Here is a 14,243-nt window from a genome sequence, read left to right as displayed (position 1 = left end):
AAATTCCTATCAGATCCAACATGAAGAGTACAACTGCATGGCCTGCAATCGTATGTAGATATTTAAAGTTCTATTGTTGAAAGAAATAGGATATAATTATATCCTACTAACTAGATTTTTTTTTGTGTGATAAATTACCAATTAGACTATTATATGTCAATGAAAAAGTGAAAACTATATAATAGAATATATGGTATTGATATGGATAGTAAGAACAAATTATATGTTTAAAAATATGATTAAAATATTATTATTTAAAGCTATGAAAAAAAGAAGTTGGAAATTTTATCTACATAGCAACTTCTTTTAACATAGAAAATGATTTAAGTATATCCAGTTTTGCCCTGACATCCATCAATTATTTTGTGATTCTGAAGGTTTTTTAGTATGAATGAATTTGTATTTTCATGTATTAGATAAATTTTTGTAGTTTGTACTCAACCGCAATAAAAAATTTGTTCAAATGAATGCTAATTTTAAATCCAATAGAACATGGTTGCATCATGAACAAATATGTACAATGTTATCCATAGTTTTTCTACTTGTCGGCAACCTAGACAGTTTTTTTTCCGTCTAAGTTGATCGTTTTTCTACTAGTGTGTATGGAAAAAGAAGTACATAAAAAGATGTGACTGCTTTATTAACATTAGTGTGTGGCATAACAATACATAGGCCAGAGAGGATATCTGATATTTTGATCTGAGAAATCATAATACAATGTTATCCATAGTTTTTCAAATTAATATTAATAAATGAATATTCTCTCTTTGGCATTTCTCAATCTTTAACAAATCAGTGATTCGACCTTCAGCAAAACTTTATTGAATCACTAATTGCTTCTAAATTTTCTGAAATTGTATTCTGTTGATTTTCTCTGACATCCCATAAGCAAAAATTAATTCTTTTGGGCAAAAACGACGTAGAACTATTTATTGATAAATCCATCTTTTTTTTTCCCTTAGAAGAAGATTTATAAATTCATTGATCATCCACCAAATAAAACGGTGACGTTTTGTGAATGACATGACCCATTTAATATTTTTGTGAATTGGCAAACTTTCGAAGCACTAGTCCTTATAAGTTTCCGTTTGTGCATTTTCAGTTGTGAATGAGGCCCAGGCCAAAGGCCCATTATAGAGATAGCTCTTAACATTTAGCCTAAGACATAGTCCATACAAGCTTATTGTTGTCAATGAACCATATTGCGTCCATCCTATTCCAACTTTCTTTTTAGTATTTAATGTAATTTTAAGATTTTTTTTTCAATTTCCCTTGGGGCCTCTTTGGATTGGGGCACATTAATCTTGTCTTGAAAATTTATTTAAGGTCGGTAATGAGGGGGAAGTTAAGATAATAGAGAGAAAAAAATTTAAGATTTTGTACCCCTCAAAAAATGGGGGTGTAATGGGGCGGAATGAAACTCTTGAAAAAAGATAATGTTACATTAAGACAAGTTTACCCTTGCATTAAGATGATATCCAAATTGGTGAAATAACACGTAAGATTATTTATGTAAATTCACATATATTCTCATACATTCCCTCACTTTATTAAACTTTCGAAACGGGGTGAAATAAGTTCTTCTTGATTGTACTTACTAAATTGATAAATAAGTTTTACATGTTGCATTAACTTTCCTTAACTTATTATATATTCACTTTTCTTTACCAGGGCAAACTAAGGCCCTTTAAAGAAAAGTTTTTTTTTTTTTAAGGCAGGACTTTTGCCTTCATTTGCTAAAATCCTATAGGCTCTTATATAAGTTAACTTAGGTTCAGCCCATAACCATTAACCCTTAGCTTAATGGGTCTTTTAGCCCTTTCTATTCTTTTCCGCTTGGTTTTTGTTCATTTTAATCATTAAATTAAATCTTAATCTACCGTTTACCTCTGTGCCATAGTCAATACGAAAACATGGTTAAAAAAATATGGTGCTTTCCGATTTTAATATGCTAAAATTACTGAAGACACGAATATATAGTATCATACTATCCCCCATCTAATAAATATATACGTATCCATTTTTAATAGTTGATTGTTTGATCTTAAACTTATGCACTTTCCATAGCCCAACTTCTTATCATATATGCAAAATCTCTACTCTAGTGGTCTAATGGGACTGATGTAAAGAGTGATGACGATGGTCTGCTCCTCTTTCTAACTCTCGTTATGCTGCTAGGAAATAAGTTGCAAAAACTGATATAATTAAACTACTAAGAGCGATGCTGATACGGGTGTATCTTCTCTTCGGGAGCTTAGCGATCCTCATGGGAGCTTGAGGATAGATGATTCTCATGATAGCATGAGAATAGGGGTGTAAAACAGTACAGTGGAACGTAGGTGGAAGCGTGGAACGAGACAACAAGCAGCAGATTCGAAGAATCCAGTTTTCAGCTCGTGAGTCGACTCATACATGAACATGAGTCGACTCATCAGGTTGAGTCGACTCATGACTATCATGAGTCGACTCACGAAACCCAGCCGTTTTGTCAAAAGTTTCTGCTAGGTCGACTCATCAGTTTATGAGTCGACCCATGTGTCATGAGTCGACTCATCTCTGTCATGAGTCGACTCATCGACGATTTCCTGGTTTGGTTAGGTTTCTGTTCACATGAATTCATGTTGGTTTTGGGCTTGGTTATTTACCAGATTGTCATCCATGTTTGTACACTTATATAAAGGATTATTTTAGGGTTTCTAAGCAATCAGAGGTAATTAAGAGAGATTTTAATCATTGTATTAGGGTTTAGAGAGGATTGAGAGGTTGTTTTCGATTCTAGTGAGATTGTAAGGGAGAGATTTGTAATAATTGATTCTTCATAATCTAGAGAATGTATTTTCCTTCGCCATACTGAATTGTAATCTAGAGAATGTATTTTCCTTCGCCATACTGAATTGTTCTTGTGTTTTAGTTGTCTTCTTCTCAACCCACCTTTTGGTAATTCCGCGACCAAAGGGTGCTCGCACGGCGACTCGTATCAAGTTGGTATCAGAGCAATCAGATCCGGTGAAGGGGCATCCTATGTATGGTCCTGACTCGATCGCAATACAAGAAGCTTAGCGAGATCCTTATTTCATTGGAAGGAGTCTAGGTTTTAAGGAGGAAGAAGATGACTGAAGGAGACAATTCCACGAGGATTGATGCATTGGAGAAGCAGATCAAGACGATAGGTTCGACTCTCACACAACTCGTCGGTCTTATCCATGGAGGTGGCAAACAAGGTGAATCTTCTTCGAAGAAAATTATTGAGTCGGATGTGGAGAGAGTAGATTCAGATTCTGACAAGGAGGAGGAGACCGTTAAGGCTGCATTATAGCAAGGGGGTAAGAATTCTTATCAGAACCTGAAGATTGACTTCAAGGTGGAAATTCATGTTTATGATGGGAATGTTGACGTCGAGAGGCTTGATGACTAGATCGAGCGGTTGGAGACATATTTTACTCTTTATGGCTATTCGTCAAAAGAAAAGATTGTGTTCGCGACTTTGAAGCTTTCAGGGAACGAGTTGACGTGGTGGAAATCCTACTGTAAGTAGGAGAAGAAGGCGGTGTCGTGGAACAAGTTCAAGGAGTTATTGAGGAAACGGTTCTACCCGGTGGGATTCCTTGAAGAGCGTTGGTACAAGTGGTACGGCTTGCGCTAAAGGGTTAATCAAACCGTTCAAGAATACACCACGGAGTTCCAGTAGCAGGCGATGGTCCTTAACATTGCGACAGAGGAATATTCCGTGTTTATGAAGTATATGGCGGGATTGAGCGATTACATTCGAAAGGAGATGAAGCTATTCACGGTGGAATCAATTGCAGAGGCGAGCGTGAAGGCTATTGCCCTCGAGGGCAAGCAAAAGAAGGGCAACGAGGCTAAGGGAGACTCCAAACAGACGGGAGGCGAGTCTAGTGGTTCTCAATCTAAGGAGGAGAAGAAAAAGGGTGATCCAGGGAAGACAGGACTGATTTATAGTCACTGCGAGAAGACAGGGCACACAGCTGATCGGTGCTGGGAGAAGTATCATCATCTCAAGCCAAGAGGGTTGAAGAAGAAGGAGGAGAAAAATACATACATGATAGCTCAAGGTCCGAAAGAAGTCCCGGAAATAACAGAGCCCAACAGCAGCCTCAACCTTATGATGGGGAAGCAGATCACGAAAGAGGACGATGACCCGAGAGAGCAACTCTTTGTTTTTAAGTTGCAAGTGAAGACCAGTTTGGTTGATGCCATTGTTGATTCGGGCAGCGAGAAGAATTTGATATCCGAGGCATTGGTTCAGAAGCTGGGTCTGAAGACGGTCAAGCATCTGAAACCCTATCCATTGGGGTAGATTCAGAAGGAGGAGAAACTGAGTGTAGTTGATCAATGCACTGTCAGATTTATGCTCCACGAGTTGTATATTGACAAGGTCACGTGCGACGTCGTTCCATTGGATGTTTGTCAGATTATACTTGGCAATCCGTACTTATAGGATAGATATGCGATCTACGAGTGGCGGGCTCAGAAGTACACCTTCACTAAGGATGGTGAAAAGTTCATATTTCGTTCGGCATCTCTTCCGAGGGAGACAAGCTTAGGGACGATGACGCGAGCGAAGAGACTGGTGAATGTAAGCAAGAAGTTTGTCTCGCTGTGCATTAGACTACCAGAAAAGCCATCGATAAAAGATTACAACTTGGGGCGAAAGGTGATTACGACGAGACGCGGGATGGATGAGATGTTTCCGATCGGACGTCGAGACCAGGCTCCTAGCAAGGCCAGATGGTGCAGAAAAGATGGAGGAGCTCGAGAGTTTCCTCAACAAAAGTTCTAACTTGAACGGGACTTCAAGTTCCTAAAGAGGGGACCCGTGATACGAGTGTATCTTCTCTTCGGGAGCTTAGCGATCCTCATGGAAGCTTGAGGATAGATGATTCTCATGATAGCATGAGAATATGGGTGTAAAACAGTACAGTGGAACGCAGGTAGAAGCGTGAAACGAGACGACGAGCAGCAGATTCGAAGAATCCAGTTTTCAGCTCGTGAGTCGACTCATACATGAACATGAGTCGACTCATCGGGTTGAGTCGACTCATGACTGTCATGAGTCGACTCATGAAACCCAACCGTTTTGTCAAAAGTTTCTGCTCAGTCGACTCATCAGTTTATGAGTCGACCCATGTGTCATAAGTCGACTCATCGACGATTTCCTGGTTTGGTTGGGTTTTTGTTCACACGAATTCCTGTTGATTTTGGGCTTGGTTATTTACCAGATTGCCATCCACGTTTGTACACCTATATAAAGGATTGTTTTAGGGTTTCTAAGCAATCAGAGGTAATTAAGAGAGATTCTAATCATTGTATTAGGGTTTAGAGAGGATTGAGATGTTGTTTTCGATTCTAATGAGATTGTGAGGGAGAGATTTGTAATAAGAAGAATTTTTCAAAACAGACCCGTTCCCCCTTTTTTAAAAAAAAACCGACCCATTTTTTTTATTTACCAAAACCGACCCGATTTTGTAATTAGCTCCTTAATTACCTTCCTAAACAGTCGGGGTTGGCAACCCCGACTATTTAGGATATTAATTTTTAGGGTTTAAAGCTTCTAATTAGGGTTTAACACATTCCTAAATAGTCGGGGTTGGCAACCCCGACTGTTTAGGAAGGTAATTAAGGAGCTAATTACAAAATTGGGTCAGTTTTGATAAATAAAAAAAATGGGTCGGTTTTAAAAAAAAAGGGGGAATGGGTCTGTTTTGAAAAATTCTTCTTTGTAATAATTGATTCTTCATAATCTAGAGAATGTATTTTCCTTCGTCATGTTGAATTGTTCTTGTGTTTTAGTTGTCTTCTTCTCAACCCACCTTTTGGTAATTCCGGGACCAAATGGTACTCGCACGACGACTCGTATCAGATGCACAATATATCTTTTGACAAGGCATCTCGTCCTAGTTTTACTTTTAAAAAATCATATAAGCAAAATCTTAGTGACACAAATAAATATGGAGGCGTTTGCATTTTGAAGGGAATAACATAATGTATATCTTGTAATCTCCAAATGATAGTAACATGCTAACGCATGAGATAAGAAGTGCACCTAAGCTCTCTCTTAGCTGTCTAATGTTTGGCACCCTCTACAATTGAAGCTAAACCTCCTTCTACTTCCTCACCCTACTCACTTATTCCAACTAAACCAAAGATTAGGAACTATCCTAATAATTAATCTCACGAAAATTTTTACGTACAAAAAGAATTTTATGAGATTATCCACATAGAACAATTACATCTAAGAAAATTTTCCTTTGAAATAAAATTAGTGTTTTTCATGTTATCAAATAGGAGAAACTAACATAATATGTTGCCTCAGAAAAGATATGCTACCTTTTATTCTTATCTCAATATTTGTCCTTCTTCAAGACCAAAATGGCATCGTTAAAAATCTGTAACTTGATATGCTTAACTTGAACATGTGATTAGTGTGAAGTATACAATAAAAAATTATATAAATGAATTAAAAAAAACTGATAAACTTGAGCATAACCTCATTAGAGACATTACCAAATCTATCATTTTCTTTATCTTCACAACCACTCTCTTAGTTGCATGTGATTCTTTTCTTGTGGGCAAAAAATAATTAGAGGGTGGGCTGCTAAGCGAAGCTTCGCTTGATAAATTGTACAACCCGACGTGAGACGTCCTAATTTGTAAAGAAATATATGATATATAGTACAAGTTTGTCATACGAAATATCTGGATTAAATTGGAACTTTCTGAAATCTATCTTAATCTTGTTGGAAATTTATCAAATAAATAAAGATTATAGCATGTAGATAAATCCGAAAAATTAAACAATTAAAACTGGCCTGAACGGGAGCAGTCGTGTATTCACTGCCCTAGAAGATTGAGAACCCGCCTATCGCCCTGGCGCAGATGGTTCCCTCCCCCTAGCGGTAAAAACCCCCGGAAACGGCCGGCCCCTACACTCGGGCGAGAGTGCAGAGCTTCAGCTCAGATGAAGGAAGTTGCCCATAAAATAAAACTAAGATGTAGATGAAAATAATATGTAGGGGAGAGAAGAAAAACAAGAGAAACTTGTTATATATTTTTTCTTATTATTTTGAGCTCAACATATGGATATATATATAGGGTTGGAAAAGACGTTACAAAACCCGTAATTAATTCTGTAACGTTCGTCATAAATTTTATAACGTTCCCCATAATTATATATCCGTTACACATATTTTAATTGCATGTTTTAATTACAATATTTATTATAATTCATGAAGGCAAAAATGCCTTTTGTTAACAAAATATCTAACAAATCTCAAAATGGCTATTACTAATTTTTAAAGTTCTCTCTAATTATTAGATCAAAACTTTTAAAGTTATGATGAGAGTTGAAGTTTGTAGTTTTATAGTAATTTTAACATACCCCTGCAGGTTGAGTGCCCTTTTATATGGGTCAAAACCTAGACTCACACGACGGTATTAATTTTTAAAAAATCTGTTTTAAGTTTGTGGACCGTGAGATTTGAATCTGGATTGTTTTGATATTATCTTAAATTGAGTCCACCGCTTCTAACCATTAGACCAAAACTCTGACGTTATGATAAGCTTCAAAGATTATAATTTCATATTCTAACATACCCCAAAAACTCCCGTTTTAAAAAAAAACTTAGCCGCCGCTCAAGATATTATGACAAGTGTTATCTTGGGACGATTGAGCTAACTCCTTTTATCCTTGCTTCATATATACTTGTTGCACAGAGTGAAAGAGCAGGAGTGTACACTTGTGCTTTCTACACATTTATACTTTATAATGCGGATTTTTTTTTAAATAGAACGATTTTGTTAAATATTTAGTAAAATCGATCTTTTTACTAAATATTTACCAAAATCGACATCTTTTTGGCCAGACCAAAAAGAGGTCGATTTTAAAAAAACGTCCAGCTGAAAGCATGCGTTACTAGTAGTCCTGTATGTTTTCAAAGGCACTAATCTCCTAGAAAACATACGGGACTAGCAGTCTCGTATGTTTTCTGAAAGCACTACTCCGTGATTAGCACACTGAAAAAATACGGGACTAGTAGTCCCGTATGTTTTCTGGGAGGTGTTTTTTAAAATTGATCTCTTTTTGACATGTTGGCAAAAAAGAAGTCGATTTTGCTAAATATTTAGAAAAATGACTGATTTAGCAAAATCAGTCTATTTTTAAAAAAAATTCCTTATAATGCAGATCATGGACGTATTTAGATCACGATTAATAGTCTAGATTTGTGTCAGGTCTGTGATACACAAACTAAAACTGTGAACAAACATGAAAGTTTTGTTTGCTGTATTTTATATTACCAAAGAAAACTCAAATAAAAGTATAATAAGTTTTGGAAAAAAATCAAATTGAAAATACAATATCTATCTATAACTTTTAAATAAAATAGCGGAATTAATAGTAAGAATGCAACATGTGCTAGTCATTCCTAAACTGTGCGTCTAGCAAAAAATTATTATATCCATCCCCTTCTTGCTTCTATGATATATTCATATCTAGCTCACTTTTTATTTTTTTAAAAAAATACCGAACCTGTTTAACTATTTGGTTTTGATGAAAAATATTATTAAAGATGATTAACTTTGAATATGCATTTGTGGCATCATCATAATATTAACAAAGAAGAATTTTTCAAAATAGCCCCGTTTCAATTTTTTTTTTTAAATCGACCGATTTTTTTTTTATCAAAACTGACTCGTTTTATGTCACGTCAACTTAATCACTTTCCTAAATAATCGGGGTTAGGAGGGTGTTAAATCCCAATTAGAAACCTTAAACCCTAAAAAATTATAAGAAAATAATTAGACTAACGTGACAAAAAACGGACCGGTTTTAGTAAATAAAAAACGATCAATTTAAAAAAAAATTAAAATAAGGCTGTTTTGAAAAATTGTTCTATTTAACAAACAACAACATTACTGTCATACTAACTTCTTCCTTCGAGGGGCATATTTGTAACTCCTCAATCCCACCAACTACTTACTCAACTAAAAAGCTCCAGAACGAAAAAGGCCAAAAAAAAAAAAAAACAGAGAAGCAGCCTCCTCTCTCTTCTCTCTCTTCGATTCTCCGCTCCAAGGCTCAAATTTCAATTCCCTCTTCGATCCACCCCCCCCCCCCAAATGGCCAGGCCTTCCTCTCTCTCTCCTCCCTCTCTTTCCTCCCTGGCTTTCTCCACGACTCCGTCCACTCTCTCCTCGCGCTCGCACGGCCTCCCGCCGGCCTCCTCCCAAAACGTCCGCTCTTCTCCCTCGACCCCGCCACCGCCCTCCTCACCGTCAACCTCGACAGCCCCTGCATCGCCGAGTACGACCGGAGCCCCGTCCGGTTCGATCAGCAGATCAACGCCAACCTCACCTTCGGCGGCCTGAAGGGGGTCAGGGGCTTGACCCAGGAGGAGCTCTTTCTCTGGCTGCCCATCAGGGAGATCCTCGTCTCCGACCCCAAATCCGGGGTCATCCTGTTGGACATCGGGATGGCTCACAAGCAGATGTCGGTCTCGGTCTTCGAGAACCCGCCGGATTGTAAGGAGGATCGAGGTAAAGATCGGATTTTGATTGAGGGGTTTTGCTCGTTGGCGCCGATTCGATGTGGGTTTTGGTTTGATTTGGATTTGATGGGGTTTGGGGCTTGAATTAAGGGTTTTTTTTTTTTTTTGTTTCTGGTGCCGGATTTTGAAGTGATGTCGGGGCCCGGGGGGTTTTCCAGGGTTGGGCTATGGGTTTGGGGATTCTTGCTCTGGGGCTTAAATTTTTTATCTTGAATTTGCATTTCAACGTATAAAAGGGTGTTCTTTCTTTTATGAATTATTTACAAGGTGAAGCTTATTAAATTTTTTGCCTGCAATACTTTTAGTCTTGAATTTACTTGTCCAATTAATTTATTTTCCATGACTTACTTGTTTTTATTTATTAAGCTAATGGTCGCGTTGATGATTTTATGGGCATTTTTCCATTAAGCCCTTGTCATAATCGCTAATAATTTTCAATGTTTTTTTTTCTAAATTGAGGTTGTAGTATGAAATTTTTTGGCGATCTCATTTCATAACTCTAGAGATGCTCACTCTTTTGAAAAAGTAAAAGACAATACAGTACCATTATCTATCTCTTTAACCATGTAACTAATTGTACATCGTATATTTTGTATTGCAGACCTGAACCATAACCAAGTTGGATTCAGGAGCAGAGGTGGAAACCCCCCCCCCCCCCCCTCCCCCAAAGCACAAAAAAAAAAGAAGAGGTTCCAACAGTTTTCAAGCGTGTCCCTGTTTTTCTTGTATTTTCCGCTCTTATCAATGGAAATATTTTGTTTCTTATATGTGTGCCCATCTCATAAAAGTGTGTAAATTTCCCCTAAATATTTACAATTACAATATCTTGGTTCGTTGGAGTTGAGCATTGTGTCAAATGTTTGCTTGAAGGATGTACATATTAATATTGTCTTGTGACAAGTAGTAGAATGTTTGGTTTTTTAAAGTATTTGCCAGGTTGTCACCAGTGCATGAGGATTGATAATTTCCCATGTTGTCATTTTGTTTGCAAGTCATCGGTATTAGTTGTATTCTTTCAAATTTATTATATAAAATTGTGCATAATTCATAGTTTTTTTTTATTAAGCCAATGATTGGCATGATCTTCAGACAGAGCATGTTTAGCTGTTCGTGAGAATACTTGTTGAGAGAATCTTGCACATCTGATATTTTGGGGTTTGTTTTTTTAAGGGAGAAGAAGACTATAGTATAGGCAAGATTGAATCCTAGATATTTTTAAACTGAACATAGTGTTAAACTCATTTGATTGAAAGTGAAAACAAGATTGAATCCTAGATATTTTTAAACTGAACATAGTGTTAAACTCATTTGATTGAAAGTGAAAAAGTGATGGAAATCATATCAGAACAGTAATTACTGAACATAGTGTTAAACTCATTTGATTGAAAGTGAAAAAGTGATGGAAATCATATCAGAACAGTAATTACTAATTAGTCACAAAATTACCTTATAAAGGAAAAAAATTCTCTTGCTCTGAGTGTAAGGAGAGTGAAAAAGTTACAGGGGATTTATCGCAAAATAACTCTTGATTTTAAATTTGAGTTATAACAACAAATGTTTTGTTTTGTTTTTAAACTAAAACGTGGTAATATCAAACACAAATACATATTATCAATGATGACAAATAAACTTCAATGTATCTGTTTAAAACGTTGTCACAAAATAAAATTGAACTTCGACCGTAACAAGTTCTTCATCCCTAGCAAACCAGACATCCAAAATCCTAAATCATTATCCCGAATTCACTAACAAAAATAAACAAAGTAAATATAAAAAAAAAAGGCAGAAAACATTCAAACTCCCTTCGACTTATTAGCTTTTCAGAGGAGGATCAGATTTAGCAGTCAAATCCCTCCCCATCCCCTTATGATCAAAATGTCACCCATGATATTCAGGATGCCGATGAGCCGCACAGCACATCAACCCTCATCGACACCGAAATCAACCCCATGTAATCTAACTGGCATATACCGATGAGTTGGACGGTACATCAACCCACATCGGCGTTGAAATCTCGATGCAAGCCTCAACCTCTTGTTGCAGCAACCACGACGTTAGGTCTCAACAGCATCAGAATCAACGTTAGTCGATTTCTGGCTGATCTTCGACTGAGCAGTGATGCTCAGAGGCTTCGGCCTCTTGCTGACTACTGAGGGTGAAGTCTTTTGTACCACAGCCGTTGGCGCGAAGTTGAGGACTCTGTTCAAAATCCATTGTGATGTCACGTAGACATGCATAGACGAGAACTAGTTATGAGAAAATTTGAAGCTCTTTTTGATCAGAGAAGACTCGGGTATCTGGATCCTAACAGACTCGGGTTACAATTACTAGCAAGAATTGTACTTGTTTCATAAACTGACAGTTTCAAGGATTTTTTTTTTATTTTTTTTTAAGATAGATATCAAGTTATCTTCAAATTCTCTATCCGAACTTTGTCAGGAATTTAATTCTAGTTTATGCTTTGATTGAAAGAATCCTAACCGATCCCAAATTTTAGTGCTCATATAAATACCCTTGATGCCTGTTTGTCTCTCGTGATCATCTCTTCCCTCCCTTTTCTTCATCTCAATGGAGTTCCGCCGAGAAGAAGAAGCCAAGAAATCTATGGCAGAAGCCGAGGAAAGATTCAAATCCGATGACGTATTGGGCGCAATCCAACTTGCGAAAAAAGCGCAATGTCTCTACCCATCCCTCCCTCACCTCTCCAACTTCATCGTCGCCCTCCGCGTCGTCCTCATCGCTGGCTGCATGCCGAGGAACGACTCGTTGTGGCATGCTGTTCTCGGATCCAACTCCACCGACTGCTTCGAGGTTGTCAAGAACAAGCATCGTGAACTCTGCGACCTGACGCTCCCGCCGCAGACCCAGCCTTCAAGCTCGTGCATCAAGCCTGGGACGCCCTCAACAGCAAACCAAGGATCGATGCAACGGAGAACACAGATTCGACAGAGTACTGCACCAGCCTAAAAGGAGCAAAGAAAGCGATGGCAGAAGCCGCGGAAAGATTCAAAGCCAGCCAATTGCTCGAAGCAATGGTACTAGCCCAAAAGGCGAAAACTCTCTACCCTTTTCTCCCTCACCTCGACAGCTTCATCGTCGCCCTCCGCGTCGTCCTCATCGCTGGCTGCATGCCGAGGAACGACTCGTTGTGGCATGCTGTTCTCGGATCCAACTCCACCGACTGCTTCGAGGTTGTCAAGAACAAGCATCGTGAACTCTGCGACCTGACGAATCCTGACAGGAATCTGAACGCTGCTGCTGAGGCTGCGTTTAGGCTCGTGAACCAAGCTTGGGATGCGCTCAGGGATCGAGTTCGAGTTACTACTGTGAACGCTAACTATATTCGTCATCCGTATGGCACTCCACCGGCACCATTGTCGGCATTCCTGAGGATGAGTACTCGAGCTGAGCTGACGGCAGAACTCGGATCCATACTTTTAGCTTCGATTAAAAGTTGTTTTTGTTTTCATTCATTATGGGTTTAGATCTTTGTTTGAAAATGAATAAAGTCTAGTTTTTTTTTTTTTGCCCTTGCATTTTCTTTTTCTTGTGTGATTAATTACTACTGGATATTATCATTGTTTTCTAAAACATGATCTATTGTGATTTAGTGATCACCTCCAACGTTATTAGATTCCTAAATATGTGTTCTTGTGCTCTTCTTTTTTCTTATCGGAAAAAAAAAATCCTTTGACAGGTCTCTATCCAAAAGATGTTTACAAAAATTACATAATTAAAATATCCGGTAAATTCTAAATTTTAAAGCAGGAAAGACTAATATCCTCTAGGTATGTTTGTTTGAAGGAACCTAGACTAAAATTTCATGCCTACTATCTGAAAGTTTGAAACCCAATCACCAAATTATAAAAAAACCCTCGTTTTACTATAAAAATGCCTCTTTTATATGGATGACCAGGACAGCTTTGAATAATTTGAGATAAAATTATGATCTGATAGCTAGTCTTTTGTTCATATTATAGTTCAATGTACAAAGATACTAGAAGTACAAACACATAGTAGCATGATTTTGCCCTTGTAGGCTTGGATGATGCTTCAATCATGCAGAGGCATACTATTTTGTTTGCTGTGTGTTCATGGAGAAATTAAGTCATAGTGGCTTATCAAGGATGTAGGGTGTTATGACGACTGACAGAACACCCTACGTACTCCTCTATCAATCTCTCTCTCTCTCTCTTGAGCCCTGCGTTTTCCTTCATCTCAATGGAGCTCAACCGAGAAGAGGCCGATAAATCCATGTCGGAAGCCCAGGAAAGATTCAAATCCGATGACTTATTCGGCGCAACGCAACTTTGCGAAATGAGCACAGTCTCCCTACCCATCTCTCCCTGACCTCTCCAACTTCATCGTCACCCTCCGCGTTCTCTCCACAGCCCGTTATGCCTCACCGCCCCCAAACGACTCCTCCCATCACTCCATCCTCGGCACCAAAACCCACCGACACCATCCATGCCATAAAACACAAGTATCGCAAATTCTGCATCCAAACTCACCCAGCGTTTAAACTCGTGCATCAAGCCCGGAACGCCCTCAACAACAAACCAAAGGTCAAAAACAGTACTACTACTGCAACCGAGTTAAACCTAGAAGAGGCAAAAAGAGAGCGAGGGCAGAAGCCAAGGAGAGATTCGAAGCAAACCAGATAGTGGAAGCGATAGT

General features: G+C 38.2%; 1 protein-coding gene across 1 annotated transcript; it reads right to left on the bottom strand.

Moving 5' to 3' along the window:
- Positions 11,905-12,923, bottom strand: LOC109846383. Its single transcript, XM_020415614.1, has 2 exons — positions 12,791-12,923; positions 11,905-12,410 (listed from the first exon to the last, which is right to left on the bottom strand). Exons 1-2 carry the CDS (start codon positions 12,914-12,916, stop codon positions 12,132-12,134), a joined length of 405 nt encoding a protein of 134 aa, XP_020271203.1. The 5' UTR covers positions 12,917-12,923; the 3' UTR covers positions 11,905-12,131.

This window comes from Asparagus officinalis, chromosome 6, assembly GCF_001876935.1.
Source record: "Asparagus officinalis chromosome 6, Aspof.V1, whole genome shotgun sequence".
Taxonomy (NCBI): domain Eukaryota; kingdom Viridiplantae; phylum Streptophyta; class Magnoliopsida; order Asparagales; family Asparagaceae; genus Asparagus; species Asparagus officinalis.
Note: the sequence above shows the minus strand (reverse complement) of the source record. Positions and strands in the feature narration are given on the sequence as shown.